Source organism: Patagioenas fasciata, chromosome 28 (assembly GCF_037038585.1).
Source record: "Patagioenas fasciata isolate bPatFas1 chromosome 28, bPatFas1.hap1, whole genome shotgun sequence".
NCBI classification, from domain to species: Eukaryota; Metazoa; Chordata; class Aves; order Columbiformes; family Columbidae; genus Patagioenas; species Patagioenas fasciata.
The window spans coordinates 3772667-3790323 of NC_092547.1; the positions used below are offsets into that span (position 1 = coordinate 3772667).

The window sequence follows — 17657 nt, forward strand, 5'->3', positions numbered from 1 at the left end:
GGCACCTCCTCCCCCACATAGAAGCGCGACGCTCATTGGCTGTCGTGGCCGTGGTCGACCCAATCGGCACCTCGGGCTCTCTCCTGCCTGTGGGCGCCCCCCGGTGGCGCCGTCGCCCGTCCGCCCTTGGGCGCCCCCTGGCGGCTCCGCCGCGGCACCGCGGGCAGCCCGGCGGGGCGGGGCGGGGCGGGGCCGGGCGGGCCCGGGAGGCGGCAGCGGCGGCCGGACGCGACGGGCTTGTGCCTCCTCCGCCGCCCCCCGGTGCCTGGGCCGGGGATGGGGAACGTGGAGAGTGCGGACGGGGAGGCGCTGCCCCGGGGCCCGGGAGCGGCGACGGGTCCGGGGGGGCCCGGACTCCTCACCCCGGGCAAGATGCCGATGCCGGAGCCCTGCGAGCTGGAGGAGCGCTTCGCCCTGGTGTTGGTGAGAGACCGACCCCCGGCCCCGCCCGCCACGCTCCTCCGGTTCCCGGGGCGTCCCCCCCGGGACGCTTCCCCCGCTCTCCGTCCCTGCTCCCGCTCCGCTCCCTCCGGGTCCCGCTGCGCCCTCCCGCTCGCTCCCTCCCTGGACCCCTACGCTGCGACCTCCCGGGCCGGACGCGCCCCGCCGCCGCGTTCTCCCCCGGCGTCCGGCTGCGGGCGGGCGGGGACCGCGGGGACGGCACCGGCGGCCGGAGGAACCGGGGGCGGACAGGGAACGCCGCTGCCCGCCGGGATGGGCAGTGGCTGCGGGGCTGAGAGCAGCCCCGGGGGAAACCCGTCCCGGGACAGCCCCGGGGGTGACGCGGCTCCCGGTGCCACCGTGGGGGGTCCCGTCGGCCCCGGGACTTTTCGATCTGGGAAAGTCCCCTCGCGGGTGGCACACGAGTCCCCGTGGGTGCGTTGTCCCCGTCGGCACGGGCGCTGTGTGTCCCCGCTCCGCTGTGACAGCAGGGGCGGTGGCCGCACCGCAGCGCTCACCAAGGCTGCGGTGCCACCCGGTTACCGGGACATGGCTCAGCGGTGGCCTCACCACCCCCATCCCCCGTGACCCTGGTACCATCGGGACCCCTAATGCCGTGGGGGCCACCGCGACCCACCAACCGCTGGCTTGTCACGCAGCGCCGTGTCCCCATGGATGGGGTGGCACATCCACGGTGCCAGCGCGGCGCTGGCTTTGTTTTGGGGGGCCACCACGGCCAGGTGACACCAGGGACAGCACGGCACAGCTGTCCCGGTGGTGGCCGTAGCCAGCGGAAGCCGCGGCCGGGCAGGAAATGCCGAGCGTGGCCCCACGGGGCTTGGGAGCCCGAACTGGGGGGCACCGGGGGGCACTTGCACCCCCAGCGCGGGACTGTGTCCCCAGCGGCGAGTGGCACCCGCGTGGTGAGTGGGGCGAGTCCCCGCATCCCACGCAGGGCGGGTGGCGGGGGGGACACATCCTGCTGGGTGACACCAACGCCGGGGTGGGGATTTTGGGGGTGGCGGCACCGGGGGCACCCCGGTGCCGCCACCCCCAAAATCCCCACCCCGGCGGAGGAAAATCTTTCATGATGTGACGCGGCCGGTGGCCCCCAAACGGGCAGGATTTGTCCCCAAGTGTCCCCCAGCCCCAGGGTGGGCTCCAGCCGCGGTCGCCCCCGTTCCCTGCGGGGGCTGAGTCCCGGGGCAGCGGGAGGGGGTCCCGGTGCGGGGCGGTGGCGGAGGAAATGCCCGGCCAGGAGCGGCCGCGCTCCCGCCACAAAGGCAGGAAGCCGAGCGGCGGGAAGGAGGGCGGCTGCGCTCCACAGCCCCCCCAGTGCCCCCCGCCCCTGCCCGGGGGCTCCACGTCCCCCCCACGCTCCTCCATCCCCGGGACTTTGCCATCGTGTCCAAACAACTGCGGCCCCATGGGGAGGGGGGCAACATCCCCATCCCCGTGGCAATGCTGGTGGGACCCCATCCCGGTGGTGACATCCCTGCTCCCATGGGACTGTCCCCCCCCGCTGCGCCCCCACCCGGGTGCCCGGCCTCGCCCAGGCTCTGCCCCTGTTTCCTGCGGCTCCGTGGGACCGGGATGACCAGGGGAGGGATAATTTTAGCTGCCGCGGGGCGGGTGGAACATCGGCACCTCCCCGCTGCGGCGATGGCCGTATCCTGCTAACGGGGCTGCGCCGCAACCGCCTCGCCGGGGTGGCATCGCCCACCAGGGCAGCCTCAAGCCCACAGCCACCCAGCATCCTCCGTTTCCACCCCGGCATCCCGTTGGTGTCTTTGGTGACACCGGTGTCCCAGGCCACGTCTTACCTCAGTGCTCCCCACGCTCTGCCGTGACGGCGCCCAGCGCCCCGGCAAGCGCCGCGGTCAGGGAGCGGAGGCTGCGGTTTGCCGGCGAGGAAGCGGGTGCAGACAGGAAGGACGGGTCGGCGCTGGCGAGATTTGGTGCTGCCGGTGGCTGGCACATGGCGATGGTGGCACTGCTGTCCCCGTGTCACATGTGTGGCACCAGTGCCCCAGTGTCCCTCGGGGGGGACCCTGGGTGCGCTGTGGGTCTGGGTGCCCCTGGGATAGGAAGTGTCAAAGTGTCTCTGTGTCACATGTGTGGCACCAGTGCCCCAGTGTCCCTCGGGGGAGATCCTGGGTGCGCTGTGGTTCTGGGTGCCCCCAGGATGGGGAGTGTCCCAGTGTCCCCGTGTCCCCTGGTGTGACAGTCCCCCTCTGTCCCCAGAGCTCCATGAACCTGCCCCCTGACAAGGCCCGGCTGCTGCGCCAGTACGACAACGAGAAGAAGTGGGACCTCATCTGTGACCAGGTGTGGGACCGGGGTGTCACGGGGGGGCTGAGGCGGGGGCTGCGCTGCCGTGCGGTGTCACCACCCCCCTGTCCCCCCAGGAGCGGTTCCAGGTGAAGAGCCCCCCCCACACCTACATCCAGAAGCTGCGGAGCTTCCTGGAGCCGGGCGTCACGCGGAAGGTGAGGGGCTGGGGGGCCGGGGGAGCTGGGGAGGTGGGGGCCATGGGGGGCACAGTTCAGCACCCACTCTGTCCCCAGAAGTTCAGGCGGAGGGTGCAGGAATCGACCAAGGTCCTGCGCGAGCTGGAGATCAGCCTGAGGACCAACCACATCGGGTGAGCGCGGGGTCCTGGGGGTTGTTTGTGGGGTCCCAGGGGTTGTTTGTGGGGTCCTGGGGGTTGTTTGTGAGGTCCAGGGGGGGTCCCAGTGTCCTGGGGGGGTCACGGGGTCCCAGACCAGCCCCGCTGCAGCTGCAGGGGAAGCCGGAGGCGCTGCAGGAACTGTGCCGGTTCCTGCCCCGGCTGTGCCGCGGGCCAGTGCTGCCGGCGAGCGGGTCCCGGGGGTGGATGCCGTGGGCGGATGGGCCGCGGTGACACCCCGCGGTGACACCCTGTGTGAAGCGGCACGGATGGATCCTGCCCGGCTCCTCCCAGCACCGCGGGGCTCAGCACCGGCACCCGCACCGACGGCTCATCGCTCCGGTGTGATGCACCGGGGCTGACCGGAGGGACGGGGACATTGCTGGGGACAGTGGGGACATCACCGTGGGCACCCGGCTCCCCGGCCGTGTGCTCGGGGCGGCTCGTGCACGTGCCGGGCTGTGCCACGGCCGCACCGTTCGGCTCTTCCCCGCTCGCGGCCTGGAAATAGCAGCGACCGGAGACAGGAAACGGGCTGGGGCGAGGGGCTGGCGCCGGCAGGAAAGGGGCGGCCGCGGCCCCCCCGGCTCCCGCTGCTGCCGGACTCAGCCGTGGGCAGGGGTGCCGGCGGGGGTGACACCCAGGCCGTGGGTGCACCCCCTGTGCTCACGGTGCTCCTGGGTGCAGCCCCCCCCTCGCAGTCTCCCTGTGCGGGTCCCCCCCCATGCACGTGCCCATGTCATGCAAACCTGTGCCCCCTTGTCATACACCCCCCCCACCATGAGTACCCCCGTACACACACCCCTGTGCACCCCCCCATGCACACACACCCCGTGCCCCCCCATCCCCATGCACACACACCCCTGTGTCCCCCCCTTGCACACACGCCCCTGTGCCCCCCATCCCCATGCACACACACCCCTGTGCACCCCCTCATGCACACACACCCCTGTGCCCCCCATCCCCATGCACACACACCCCTGTGCCCCTTCAATGCACACACTCCTGTACCCCACCCTGTACACACACCCCTGTGCCCCCATGTCATATACACCCCCCACAATGAGTACCCCCTATACACACACCCCTGTGCCCCCTTCATGCACACACACCCCTGTGCCCCCCTCCATGGACACACACCCCTGTGCCCCCCATCCCCATGCACACACACCCCTGTGCCCCCACCCCATACGCACACACATCCCTTGCACCCCCTGCACATCTCAGCCAGGCTCCTTGTGCAGCACCTCACACCTGCACCCTCATCTGCTCCCAGGGGTCCAGGGCACCCCGACCCCCCCACCGCAGGGTGCCCAGGGCTGGGGGGGGCACAGCCCCAGCACCCAGCACAGCTTCCCGCCCTCCCTACCCTGCAACCGGCAGATAAAGCTGCACCGGCGCTGGCACCACCGATAGCAGAGGAGCTGCAACCGCCACTGCAGCCCCATGCTGCCCCTGCCGCCCCCTCCCCATCCCTGCACCAGGTCCCCATGGTGGGGGCATCATGCCGTTGGGGGGGTCACCAGCTCCTGCAGGCCCTGACGGGTGCTGGGTGCTGTAGGTGGGTGCGTGAGTTCCTCAACGACGAGAACAAGGGGCTGGATGTGCTGGTGAACTACTTGTCCTTCGCCCAGTGCGCTGTCATGTGAGTGAGGTGTTGGGGGGTCCCTGCGGTGCTGGGGGGTCCCTGGGGTGCTGGGTGGTCTCTGGAGTGTGGGAGATCCCTGGGTGCGGGGGGTCCCTGGGGTGTGGGAGATCCCTGGGCTGCTAGGGGACCGGGGATGCAGAGGGTCCTGGTGCCCCCGGGCAGGTCCCTGCTGTCGGTGGCCGATACCGCTCGCCCCTTATCGGCACCGGCACATGGGGACGCACCTGCCCTGGGGTACCCAGGGACACGGGATGCTCGGCCCCCTCCTGCCCACCTGGGCCGGGGGTCCCAGGGCCGCCCCTCGCTCCTCTCCCTGCCCCGCCGCTGCTGCCCGCTTCAGCGCTTGCCGCGGTGGCTGCGCCGCTCCGTGCCGAAGCCGTGTGCCCCCCGCCACCCCGCGCGCGTGTCCCACCCAGGTTGGACCTGGAGGGCCTGGAAGGTGGCGAGGATGGCGCGCTGGAGAAGCTGCGCGCCTGGAGCAGGTCCATCGAGGATCTGCAGCACCCCAGCGCCCTGCCCGCCCCCTTCGCCAGCAGCCTGGCCCGCTCGGCCCGCCAGACCGCGCTCCGGTACGTACCCGCTGTGCCAGCGCCCGCAGGGGACGCCGTGCTGCCGTGCACAGCGGCTGCCCCGTTCTGCCGGCTCCGCTGGCCACGGCGCTGCCGCTTGCTGCGTGTTGTGCCGAGCACCGTCCAGCCGTGGTGTGTGCCGCGCCAGCGTGCCCTGCGCCACGCACAATGCTGCCTGTGGTGCAGCTTGTGCCCTGTGCCATAAGCCATCCCACTTGTGGTGTGTGCCACGCCAAGCACCATCCTGCCATGGGGTGTGCCGGGCCCTGCACCATCCTGCTGTGGTGCGTGCCATGCCAGGTGTGCCCTGTGCCGCACACAATCCTGCCCATGATGTGTGCCATGCCAGGTGTGCCCTGTGCCGCACACAGTCCTGCCCATGGTGTATGTTGTGCCATTATGCCCTGTGCCATAAGCCATCCCACTTGCGGTGTGTGCCACGCCAAGCACCATCCTGCCGTGGTGCGTGCCATGCCAGGTGTGCCCTGTGCCACACACAATCCTGCCCGTGATGTGTGCCAGGCCAGGTGTGCCCTGTGCTGCACACAATCCTGCCTGTGGTGCCACTGTGCCCTGTGCCATAAGCCATCCCACTTGCAGTGTGTGCCACGCCAAGCACCGTCCTGCCGTGGTGTGTGCCAGGCCCTGCACCATCCTGCCATGGTGTGTGCCATGCCAGGTGTGCCCTGTGCCGCGCACAATCCTGCCCATGGTGTATGTTGTGCCATTATGCCCTGTGCCATAAGCCATCCCACTTGCGATGTGTGCCACACCAAGCACCATCCTGCCGTGGTGTGTGCCAGGCCAAGCGTGCCCTGTGCCATGCACAGTCCTGCCCATGCTGTGTGCCAGGCCACGAACCATCCTGCCCTGTGCCATAAACCGTGCTGGTTGTGGTGCATGCCATTCCAAGCACCACCCTGCCATGGGGCATACCGTGCCGTGGACCATCCCGCCTGTGGTGCGCTCTGTACCACGCACCATCCTGCTCTGTGCCATGCACCATTGTGTCTGTGGCACATGCCACATCCTGCGTGCCGGCTCTGCCTCCACTGCACCGCGAGCACCAGGCTGCGCCTTGCCCACGGTGTGGCTGTGCCGTGGTTGTGCCGTGGCTGTGCCGTGGCTGTGCCGTGGCTGTGCTGTGGCTGTGCTGTGGCTGTGCCGTGGCTGTGCCGTGGCACGTGGCTGCATCCCGCGCCGCCTCGCGCGCCGTGTCCCCTCCTGCCCGCCGCGCCGCGCCCTGCCCACCCGCAGCAGCTCAGCGCTGCCGGCCCCATCCTGCCCGTCCCGCGCCCGCCGCGGCCACGCTGCCTCCGCTCGCCCCGCTCTGGCTCTGCCCGCGCCCTGGGGTAACGTGCCCCGTTCTGCTTCCAGGGCCGGGCCCCCCCTCTCTGGCTGCTCTCTCTCTCTCTCCTCCGTGCCCGCCTCGCCGCTCGCCCGCCGGGTAAGTACCGGCTGCCCGTGGCCGGCGCGGCGGCTCCGCTCCGCGTCTCCGCCAGCCTCTGTCCCTCTTGCCCTCCAGCCGCTTCTCTCTGCCTCTGCCCCTCCAAAACCCCAGCTGTCCCCACGCTGTCCCCACCCTGGTCCCCACCTGCGGGTCCGGTTCCCGCCCGGGCGAGCGCTGGCGGTGCAGCACCGGCGGCGCGGGTCCCGCTCACCGGCACCGCGTGTCCCCCCAGCTACGGCACGCTGCCGAGCCGCAGGGCGCTGAAGAACTCGCGCCTGGTGAGCCAGAAGGACGACGTCCACCTCTGCATCATGTGTCTCCGGGCCATCATGAACTACCAGGTACCGCCGTCCCACGGGGGGGGGACGCTGCTGCCACCGCGCTGGCACCGCTGACACCGTCCCTGCCCCGTCCCCGCAGTATGGCTTCAACCTGGTCATGTCCCACCCCCACGCGGTCAACGAGATTGCCCTGAGCCTCAATAACAAGAACCCCAGGTAAGGGGGGGTCTGGTGGTGGCGGGGGGGGTCGCGGTGCCACCGGGGGTGACGGTGCCGGTGCTGCTGTGCCGCAGGACAAAGGCGCTGGTGCTGGAGCTGCTGGCGGCCGTCTGCCTGGTGCGCGGCGGCCACGAGATCATCCTGGCGGCCTTTGACAACTTCAAGGAGGTGCGGGGTGGGGTGGGGACACGGGGGGGACCAGGAGCAGGCTGGGATGGGGACACTGAGGGGACAGGAGCAGGCTGGGGTGGGGACACTGGGACACTGGGGGCACAGGAGCAGGCTGGGATGAGGACAGGGTCAGGCTGGGATGGGGACACTGGGACACTGAGGGCACAGGAGCAGGCTGGGACTGGGAACACTGGGACATTGGGGGACAGGATCGGGCTGGGATGGGGACACTGGGTGGGGACAGGGTCAGGCTGGGATGGGGACACTGGGACACTGGGGGCACAGGATAAGGCTGGGATGAGGACAGGGTCAGGCTGGGATGGGGACACTGCGGGGACAGGATCAGGCTGGGATGGGGACACTGGGACACTACGGGGGGACAGGATCAGGCTGGGATGCGAAGACTGGGGGCACAGGATCAGGCTGGGATGGGGACACTGGGACACTGGGGACACAGGATCAGGCTGGGATGGGGACACTGGGACACTGGGGACACAGGATCAGGCTGGGATGCGAAGACTGGGGGCACAGGATCAGGCTGGGATGGGGGCACTGGGACACTGGGGACACAGGATCAGGCTGGGATGGGGACACTGGGACACTGGGGACACAGGATCAGGCTGGGATGGGGACACTGGGACACTGGGGACACAGGATCAGGCTGGGATGCGAAGACTGGGGGCACAGGATCAGGCTGGGATGGGGGCACTGGGACACTGGGGACACAGGATCAGGCTGGGATGGGGGCACTGGGACACTGGGCACACGGGATCAGGCTGGGATTGGGGACCAGGACCCAGGGAATGGTGGAACTGGGAACACCAGGACCAGACTGGGACAGGGGGATGAGGTCAGGCTGCGACTGGGGCATCAGGGTCACCAGGAGCCGACTGGGCTGTGGGGACGGGGGCCATGGGGATCTGGGGACAGTGACGGGGGGACCAGTCCTGGTGAACCCCGTGTCCGCTGCCCGCCCAGGTCTGCAAGGAGAAGCATCGCTTCGAGCGCCTCATGGACTATTTCCGCAACGAGGACAGCAGCATCGACTTCATGGTGGGACCCCCGCTCTGGGGCTGGGGGGGCGGTCCCCTGGTGCCAGAGGGACTCTGGGTGACGCCAGCCCTGCCCGCAGGTGGCCTGCATGCAGTTCATCAACATCGTGGTGCACTCGGTGGAGGACATGAACTTCCGCGTCCATCTGCAATACGAGTTCACCAAGCTGGGGCTGGAGGAGTTCCTGCAGGTCCGGGGGGGTCGTGGGGCTGGGGGGGCCGCACTGAGGAACCCCCCCTATCCCTGACGCCGCCCCGATGCCACAGAAGTCGAGGCACACGGAGAGCGAGAAGCTGCAGGTGCAGATCCAGGCGTACCTGGACAACGTCTTCGACGTGGGGGGGCTGCTGGAGGACGCCGAGACCAAGAACGTGGCCCTGGAGAAGGTGGAAGAGCTGGAGGAGCATCTGTCCCATGTATGTGAGCGGGGGGGTCCCAGACATCAGCGGTGATAGCGGGAGGGGTGCCCGAGGTGCTGTCATAGCCGTGTCCCCCCCGCAGCTGACGGAGAAGCTGCTGGACCTGGAGAATGAGAATATGATGCGGGTGGCGGAGCTGGAGAAGCAGCTGCTGCAGCGGGAGAAGGAGCTGGAGGCGGTGAAGGTGCGTGGGGGCCATGGGGAGCGGGGCAGGGTCCTGTCACCCCCCCCGGCCTGACGCTCGCTGTCCCCAGGAGACCTACGAGCACACGAGCCACCAAGTGCACACGCTGCGGCGGATGATCAAGGAGAAGGACGAGGCTTTCCGCCGCCGCTACGGCTCCGAGCCGCCCCCGGTGCCGGGCGCTGAGCCCCCTCCCCAGCCCGAGCCCGAGCCCCTGGAGGAGCCCCCGCGGGTCCCTGTGCTGCCCCCCGCAGAGCCTGCGCCCCCCCCGCCCCCCCCGCCGCCCCCCCTGCCACCCCCTGCACCCCCACTCCCAGGTGAGCATCCCTGAAACTGGGACATCCCAGCTGGGCTGTCCCCAGAGCTGGGGCATCCCCAGGATGGGGGTGGCTCCAAAACTTGGGTGTCCCCAGTGCCGGACCGCTCCTGAGGCTGGGGGGTCCCCAAAATGGGGCTGTCCCAGCACAATCTCACCCCCCCCTTCCTTTTACAGGCAAGTGCCCCCCGGCCCCACCGCTGCCCGGGGCTTCGCCCTCCATCGCCCTCACCGTGGGGCTCTCGGGTAGGTGGGCAGGGGGACCGTGGGGACGGTACGGGGACCATGGGAACAGTGCAGGGACCATGAGGACAGGGACAGTGCAGGGACCGTGGGGACAGAGGGAGGTTTGCAGGGGGTCATGGTCGCGATGGCCAAGGGATGGGTGCAGGGACCACGGCAAGGGGATGGAGAGGCACAGGGGACGGTGACAGCCCGGGGACCGGGTGGCTCAGGGTGGGCAGAGGCCGCGTCCCCTGGCCCCGGCGGAGGCTGAGCTGGGTCCTGCTCCGCCGGCAGCCATCCGGATCAAGAAGCCCATCAAGACCAAGTTCCGCCTGCCTGTCTTCAACTGGACGGCGCTGAAGCCCAACCAGATCAGCGGGACGGTGTTCAGCGAGCTGGACGACGAGCGGGTGCTGGAGGTGAGTGCGGGCTCGGCCCGAGCGCCGGGATGGTGACACCACTGCCACCCCTGAGCCGCCCACCTCGTCCCGCCAGGACCTGGACCTGGAGCGCTTCGAGGAGCTCTTCAAGACGAAGGCGCAGGGTCCTGCCCTGGACCTCGTCTGTGCCAAGAACAAGGCGTCGCAGAAGGCGGCCAGCAAGGTGACGCTGCTGGAGGCCAACCGCGCCAAGAACCTGGCCATCACCCTGCGCAAGGCGGGCCGCAGCGCCGAGGAGATCTGCAGAGCCATCCACACGTATGGGGGCGCTGGGGGGCCCAGCAGGGCTCAAGGGTGTGGGGCTGGTTGGGGTGCAGAGGGTTAGAAGGGTGCAGCAGGATACAGGGGGACTGGTTAGAATGGAGGGTGCCCAGACACGGTGCAGGGGGCTGGTTGAGGTGCAGGGGGACCAGACAGGGTATGAGGTGTCTGGTTGGGGTGCACTGGATCCAGGCAGGGTGCAGGGTGCTGATTGAGGTGCAGGGGGGGCAGGCAGGGTGCAGAGGATTTGACTGGGGTGCAAGGGGGCTGGTAGGGGTTCACGTGGACCAGACAGGGTGTAGGGGGCTGGTTGGGGTGCAGGGGAAGCCAGGCAGGGTGAAAGAGGGCTGAAGGGGGGTGCAGCATGTCTGACTGCTGGGGTGCAGGGGGGACAGCAGGGTGCAGGGGGCTGGTTGGGGTGGACTGGATTCAGACACTGTGCAGAGGGGCTGACTGGGGTGCAGGGGCTCTGGCTGGGGTGCAGGGGGCTGTTTGGGGTGCAGGGGCTCTGATTGGGATGCAGGATGCCCAGGTAGGGTGCAGGGGCTCTGGTTGGAGTGTAGGATGCCCAGGTAGGGTGCAGGGTGGTGGTTGGGGTGCAGGGTGCCCAGGCAGGGTGCGTGGGCTCTGGTTGGGGTGCAGGGGCTCTGGTTGGGGTTCAGGATGCCCAGGTAGGGTGCAGGGTGCTGGTTGGGGTGCAGGATGCCCAGGCAGGGTGCATGGGGCTCTGGTTGGGTTTCAGGATGCCCAGGTAGGGTGCAGGGTGCTGGTTGGGGTGCAGGATGCCCAGGCAGGGTGCATGGGGCTCTGGTTGGGTACAGGGTGCCCAGGCAGGGTGCATGGGGCTCTGGTTGGGGTGCAGGGTTCTGGTTGTGTTCAGGATGCCCAGGCAGGGTGCATGGGGCTGGTTGGGGTGCAGGGTATCCAGGCAGGGTGCAGGGGCTCTGGTTGGTGTGCTGGGGCTCTGGTTGGGTTCAGGATGCCCAGGCAGGGTGCAGGGTGCCCAGGCAGGGCGCAGTGGCTCTGGTTGGGGTGCAGGGTGCTGGTTGGGTGCAGAGTGCCCAGGCAGGGTGCAGGGGCTCTGGTTGGGATGCAGGGTACCCAGGCAGGGTGCAGGGGGCCGGTTGGGGTGCAGGAGCTCTGGTTGGGGTGCCGGTTCCCGACGGTGCCGTGCGCGGGGCAGGTTCGACCTGGCGACGCTGCCGGTGGACTTCGTGGAGTGCCTGATGCGGTTCCTGCCCACGGAGGCGGAGGCCAAGGCGCTGCGGCAGTACGAGCGGGAGCGCAAGCCGCTGGAGGAGCTGGCGGACGAGGACCGGTTCATGCTGCAGTTCAGCAAGGTGGAGCGGCTGCCGCAGCGCATGGCCATCATGGCCTTCCTGGGGAACTTCGCTGAGAACCTCCAGATGCTGACGCCGGTACGGAGCCGGGGAGGGAGGGGACGCACCAGTGGGGGTGCCTGGGCCCCTCACCCTGGCTGGACCTCCCATTGGGTTCACATTGGAGCGGGTTGGTCTCTTCTCTTGAGTAGCAAGTGACAGGATGAGATGAAACAGCCTCAAATTGCACCGGGGGAGGTTGTGGTTGGATCTTGGGGACAATTTCTTCCCCAAAGGGCTGTGGGGCATTGAACAGGCTGCCCAGGGCAGTGCTGGAGTCACCATCCCTGGAGGGCTGGACAGACGGACATGAGGTTCTCAGGACATGGGGCAGTGCTGGGGTGGGTTATGGTTGGACTCCATCATCTTGAGGGGCTTTTCCCAGCCAAACGCTTCTGTGATTCCATCCCCCTGCAGCAACTCAACGCCATCATCGCAGCCTCAGCCTCCGTCAAGTCGTCCCAGAAGCTGAAGCGCATGTTGGAGGTGAGCGTGGGGGGGCCAGGGGACACGCGGACCCGCTGGGGCAGGGTCCTGCCCTCCCTCCCTGCCGGGGGGTCCTGTGGGGGTCTCCCCGCTCCCTGACCCCCCCATCCCTGCTGCTTTTCCCCTGCAGATCATCTTGGCGCTGGGCAACTACATGAACAGCAGCAAACGCGGCGCCGTCTACGGCTTCAAACTGCAGAGCCTGGACCTGGTGGGCACCCCCGGGCCCCCTGCCCGGCTCCCTGGGACCGTGGGGTCCCACCCCACAGTCCTGACACCCCTTCCAATCACCCCACAGCTCCTGGACACCAAGTCGACGGACAGGAAGATGACGCTGCTGCATTTCATCGCGCTCACGGTGCGGGAGAAGTACCCGGAGCTGGCGACCTTCTGGCAGGAGCTGCACTTCGTGGAGAAGGCGGCTGCAGGTGCCTCCCCCATCCCTGCACCCCCAACTCGCCTCTTCCCCCAGGGCTGCGGGTCCCCTGAGCTGTCCCCGTGTCCCCACAGTGTCCCTGGAGAACGTGCTGCTGGACGTGAAGGAGCTGGGCCGGGGGATGGAGCTGCTGCGGCGCGAGTGCGGGCTGCACGAGAGCGGCGTCCTGCGCGCCTTCCTGGGCGCCAGCGAGGGCAAGCTGGAGCGGCTGCAGAAGGACGCACGGACGGCCGAGGTGAGCGCTGCGGGGCGGCCGTGCCTCGCACACGCCTTGGCGTGCACGCTCCTTGTGCACAGCTCGTTTTGCACGCTCCTTGTGCATGCTTTGCTTTGCACACTCCTCTTGCATTCCTTGTCATGCACACCTTGCCTTGCACACTCCTCGTGCACATTTTGCATTACACAGCTCTTGTCCATGCCTTGCTTTGCACGCTGCTCGTGCACAACTTGCTTTGCACGCTCCTTGTGCACAGCTTGCTTTGCACTGCTCTTGTCCATGCCTTGCTTTGCATGCTGCTTGTGCACAGCTCGTTTTGCACGCTCCTTGTGCATGCCTTACTTTGCACACTCTTGCATTCCTTGTCATGCACACCTTGCTTTGCACTCCTTGTGCACATTTTGCATTACACAGCTCTTGTCCATGCCTTGCTTTGCACACTCCTTGTGCACATTTTGCACTGCACAGCTCTTGTCTATGCCTTGCTTTGCACACTCCTTGTGCACATTTTGCACTGCACAGCTCCTGTCCATGCCTTGCTTTGCACACTCCTTGTGCACATTTTGCACTGCACAGCTCCTGTCCATGCCTTGCTTTGCACACTCCTTGTGCACATTTTGCACTGCACAGCTCTTGTCCATGCCTTGCTTTGCACACTCCTTGTGCACATTTTGCACTGCACAGCTCCTGTCCATGCCTTGCTTTGCACACTCCTTGTGCACATTTTGCACTGCACAGCTCCTGTCCATGCCTTGCTTTGCACACTCCTTGTGCACATTTTGCATTGCAGAGCTCTTGTCCATGCCTTGCTTTGCACGCTGATCATGCACACCTTGCTTTGCATGCTCCTTGTGCACATCTTGCTTTGCACGGCTCTTGTCCATGCCTTGCTTTGCACACTCCTTGTCACGCACACCTTGCTTTGCATGCTCCTGTGCACATCTTGCATTGCACAGCTCTTGTCCATGCTTGGCACGCTGCTTGTGCACAGCTGCCATACACACCTTGCTTTGCACACCCCTCGTGCACAGCTTGCTTTGCACACCTCTTGTCCACGCCTCGCTTTGCACACTCCTTGTCCATGACTTGCTTTGTGTCCTCCTTTTGCACACCTTGCCATGCACACCTTGCCTTGCACACTCCTCATGCACGTCTTGCATTGCATGGCTCTTGCCGCCCATCGGTGACCGCCCCGTCCCCCTCCCCAGGACGCCTACACCGCGGTGGTGCGGTATTTCGGTGAGAGCCCCAAGATGACCCCCCCGTCCGTCTTCTTCCCGGTCTTTGTCCGGTTCATCCGCTGCTACAAGGTGAGACGGGGTGGGAGGGGACAGGCGGGGGGGTTGGTGACACTGAGGGACCGGGTCCCACCGCCCGCTCGCCCCGGCAGGACGCGGAGCAGGAGAACGAGGCGCGGAAGAAGCAGGAGGAGGTGATGAGGGAGAAGCTGCTGGCGCAGGAGGCCAAGAAGCAGGAGAAGGTGAGTGCGGGTGGGCACGCCGGGGGGACACGTGGAGGGGACACCCGTGTCCCCAGCCTGGCACCCCCACGCCTCCCCCGCAGCGCAACAAGTGGCAGCAGCAGGAGCTGATCGCGGAGCTGCGCCGGCGCCAGGCCAAGGACCATCGGCCGGTCTACGAGGGCAAGGACGGCACCATCGAGGACATCATCACCGGTACGGCCCCCGCCGCCCCCCCCCCGGCCAGGACGCCTGGGTCCCTCTGGCGTGCGGGGGCTGACGTGTCCCTGTCCCCCGCCCGTGCCCCCCGCAGCGCTGAAGAGCGTCCCCTTCACGGCCCGCACGGCCAAGCGGGGCTCCCGCTTCTTCTGCGACCCGTCCCACCACGACGAGTCCAGCTGTTAGCCCCAGGTACTGCGGCATGCCCGGCCCCGGCCCCCCTGGATCCCGCGGATCCCCCTGGGCGCCCCTGGATCCCCCGGCCCTGCATGCCCCCTCCTGCACGCCCCCACCCCCCGCATGCCGTCACCCCGGGGTGCCCAGAACCCCCCAGCTCCTCGGTGCGGGAGCCTGGTCCCAACACCGGATCCCAGCACTGGATCCCAGTGCAAGGCTGGGTCCCAACACCAGATCCCAGCACTGGATCCCAGTGTAAGGCTGGTCCTGGCACAGGATCCCAGGGTTGGATCCCAGTGCAAGGCTGGGTCCCATCACCAGATCCCAACACTGGATCCCAGTGCAAGGCTGGGTCCCAACACTGGAATCCCAGCACTGAATCCCAATGTAAGGCATGTCCTGGCACAGGATCCAAGCACTGGATCCCAGGGCAAGGCTGGGTCTCAACACCAGATCCCAGTGCTGGTTCCCAGTGCAAGGCCAGGCCCAAGCACAGGACCCCAGCACTGGATCCTGATGCAAGGCTGGGTCCAAGCACAGGATCCCAGTGCGGTACTGGGACCCAGCACAGAGTTCTGGAACACGATCCCCGCACTGGATCCTGGTGCAATGTTGGGTCTTGGCCCAGGATCCCAGTGCAGGACGGGGTTTCCAGTACGGGGTCTTTGATGCAGAGTGGGGTCCCAGCACAGGGTCCCAGTACAATACCGGATCCCAGCAGAGGATCCTGGCACCAGATCCCAGTGCAAGGCTGGGTCCCAGTGAGGGTCCTGCTGCAAGAGCAAGTTACCAGCAATTAGGGATCTTCTTTGCTGCGGTGTGGGGTTCCAGTGCAATACTGGATCCCAGTGCGGGATCACAGTGCAATACTGGATCCCAGTGCAGGATTATGGTGCAATACTGGATCCCAGTGCAATACTGGATGCCAGCACAGGATCCTGGTGCAATACTGGTTCCCAGTGCAAGGTCCCAGTGCAATACTGGATCCCAGTGCAGGATTATGGTGCAATACTGGATCCCAGTGCAATACTGGATGCCAGCACAGGATCCCGGTGCAATACTGGTTCCCAGTGCAAGGTCCCAGTGCAACACTGGATCCCAGTGCAGGATTATGGTGCAATACTGGATCCCAGTGCAATACTGGATGCCAGCACAGGATCCCGGTGCAATACTGGTTCCCAGTGCAAGGTCCCAGTGCAACACTGGATCCCAGTGCAGGATTATGGTGCAATACTGGATCCCAGTGCAGGATCCACGTGCAATACTGGATCCTAGTGCAGGATCCACATGCAATACTGGATCCCAGCACAACAGTGGATGCCAGAGTGGGATCCCAGTGCAATACTGGTTCCCAGTGCAATACTGGATCCCAGCGCAGGATCCTATCCTGGATCCCAGCTCAGGATCCCAGCACAATACCGGCTCCCAGTGCGGTGCCTGCAGGCCCGGCCCTGCGCCCCCGTGGCCCCACTGGGGTCACCTGCGTGTCCTCAGGCCAGGGTCCCTGACACTGTCCCTTTGTCCCTCTGTCCCGCAGCGGCAGCCGGACGCGCCTGCAGCTGAGCGAGGGTGAGGCCCCAGGACGGCCATGCGGGTCCTGGGGGGCTCCGTCCCCACCATCACCGTGCAGGGACGTCCCGTGTCACCGGCCTCGCTCGGGCTCGCAGGCGTCACCGTCCCCACCCTGATCCGGGGGGATCCCAAGGCCAAATCCTGTGGCTGCGGCGGGGGCTGAGCCCTGTGATATCCCCTCCCCATAGGGGTCCCCAGGGGGATGTCACCGCCACAGAGTCCCCGTCAGACCGCGGGGACCCACCCAACCCGGCGCTCGTCACTTTGACCACTGATGTGAACACTAATTGCCAAAAACAAAAGGGACCAAAGCCAGAGCGGGGTGGGGGGTGGCAGGATGGTGCCCCCCACCCCCGACCCTCCCCAGTGACTTTTTGTACATGTGAAATATATGGAGTCTTTTACATGGCCGCTGCCTGCATTGGGGGGAGGTGCAGAGGGGACCCAGGCATCCGGGGAGCCCCCCCATGTCCTGGAGTGGAAGGGGGGGCACATCCACGGGCAGGGAGCAGCCCCTTAAGCCGAGCTTTGCAGCTGCATTAGCAAAGCTGCGGGATTAAGGGGGCACCCGCTTTGTTGAGGGGGGGGAAGCCCCTCCACATCAGCAGCCCCAGTTCACCCCAGTGCTGGCAGCTGGGGGGGCTTGGAGCAGTTTTTGGGGGTGCAGAGGGTTTGGGGGCAGGGGGTGGCCCTGGCTTCGCCCCCACCTTGGTGCTGGGGAGGGATGTGGGAGCATTGGGGTCACCCCATCGCCTCCCCTCAGTGCACTTTGGGGCACAGGAGGTTCAGGGGGGCAGGATGTAACCCCAGTTCCACCCCCCCCACACCAGATTAACCCCAAAACAGGGAATAAAAGTTTCCCCTAATCCCCTTTCAGGGTGGGGGGGGATTACCAGCACCGCCGCGCCCAGTGCCGCGTCCAGCCCCCCTGCCTTTTAATCCGCTGTCCCCAGGGCCGTCCTGCTCCGTCCCCACGTGCCACCAAAGACGCTGCGGGCAAAGACGCTGCTGTCGGTCCGTCCATCCACCTGTCCGTCCGTCTGCCGGGCTCTAGCGTCCCTCTGTCCCCTGGGTGTCCCCCTCGGCCTCACGGGACGGGCGCCGCTCGCCCTGCGCCGGGGCGGCCGCCAAACCCTCGGCCTGCAGCAGCAGGTGGCAGCCGAGGAAGAAGAGGGCGAAGGTGACGGCGAGGCCGAGCACCAGCACCACGGCGATTTGGGCGGCCACCTCCACATCCCCGCCCCGGGCACCGGCCTGCGCGCTGCCGTTCATCTCCTCCTCCTCCTCCTCCTGGCGCAGAGTGCGGGCGTGCGGGGCGGTGGCACATCGGTGACAGCCGGGGAGGGTTTAAGTGATGTCAGGGACCA

At 67.3% G+C, this 17657-nt stretch overlaps 1 protein-coding gene across 5 annotated transcripts; it reads left to right on the forward strand.

The window, feature by feature from the left end:
* Positions 1-206: 206 nt before the first annotated feature.
* Positions 207-16694, forward strand: FMNL3 (formin like 3). Of its 5 annotated transcripts, none has more exons than XM_065858833.2 (27): positions 207-423; positions 2686-2769; positions 2850-2930; positions 3009-3085; positions 4671-4754; positions 5174-5326; positions 7009-7117; positions 7197-7273; positions 7351-7444; positions 8426-8500; positions 8580-8690; positions 8767-8916; positions 9002-9103; positions 9174-9420; positions 9597-9665; positions 9939-10063; positions 10140-10342; positions 11529-11763; positions 12142-12210; positions 12341-12421; positions 12509-12638; positions 12721-12881; positions 14072-14173; positions 14254-14343; positions 14427-14538; positions 14636-14733; positions 16256-16694. In XM_065858833.2, the coding sequence occupies exons 1-26, from the start codon at positions 277-279 to the stop codon at positions 14725-14727; spliced, it is 3060 nt and encodes a 1019-aa protein (XP_065714905.1). In that variant the 5' UTR covers positions 207-276; the 3' UTR covers positions 14728-14733; positions 16256-16694. The 5 variants fall into 5 exon arrangements, with proteins under 5 accessions (XP_065714905.1, XP_065714906.1, XP_065714907.1 ...); XM_065858834.2 differs by having other exon boundaries at positions 8770-8916; XM_065858835.2 differs by having other exon boundaries at positions 3012-3085.
* The last annotated feature ends 963 nt before the right edge of the window (positions 16695-17657 follow it).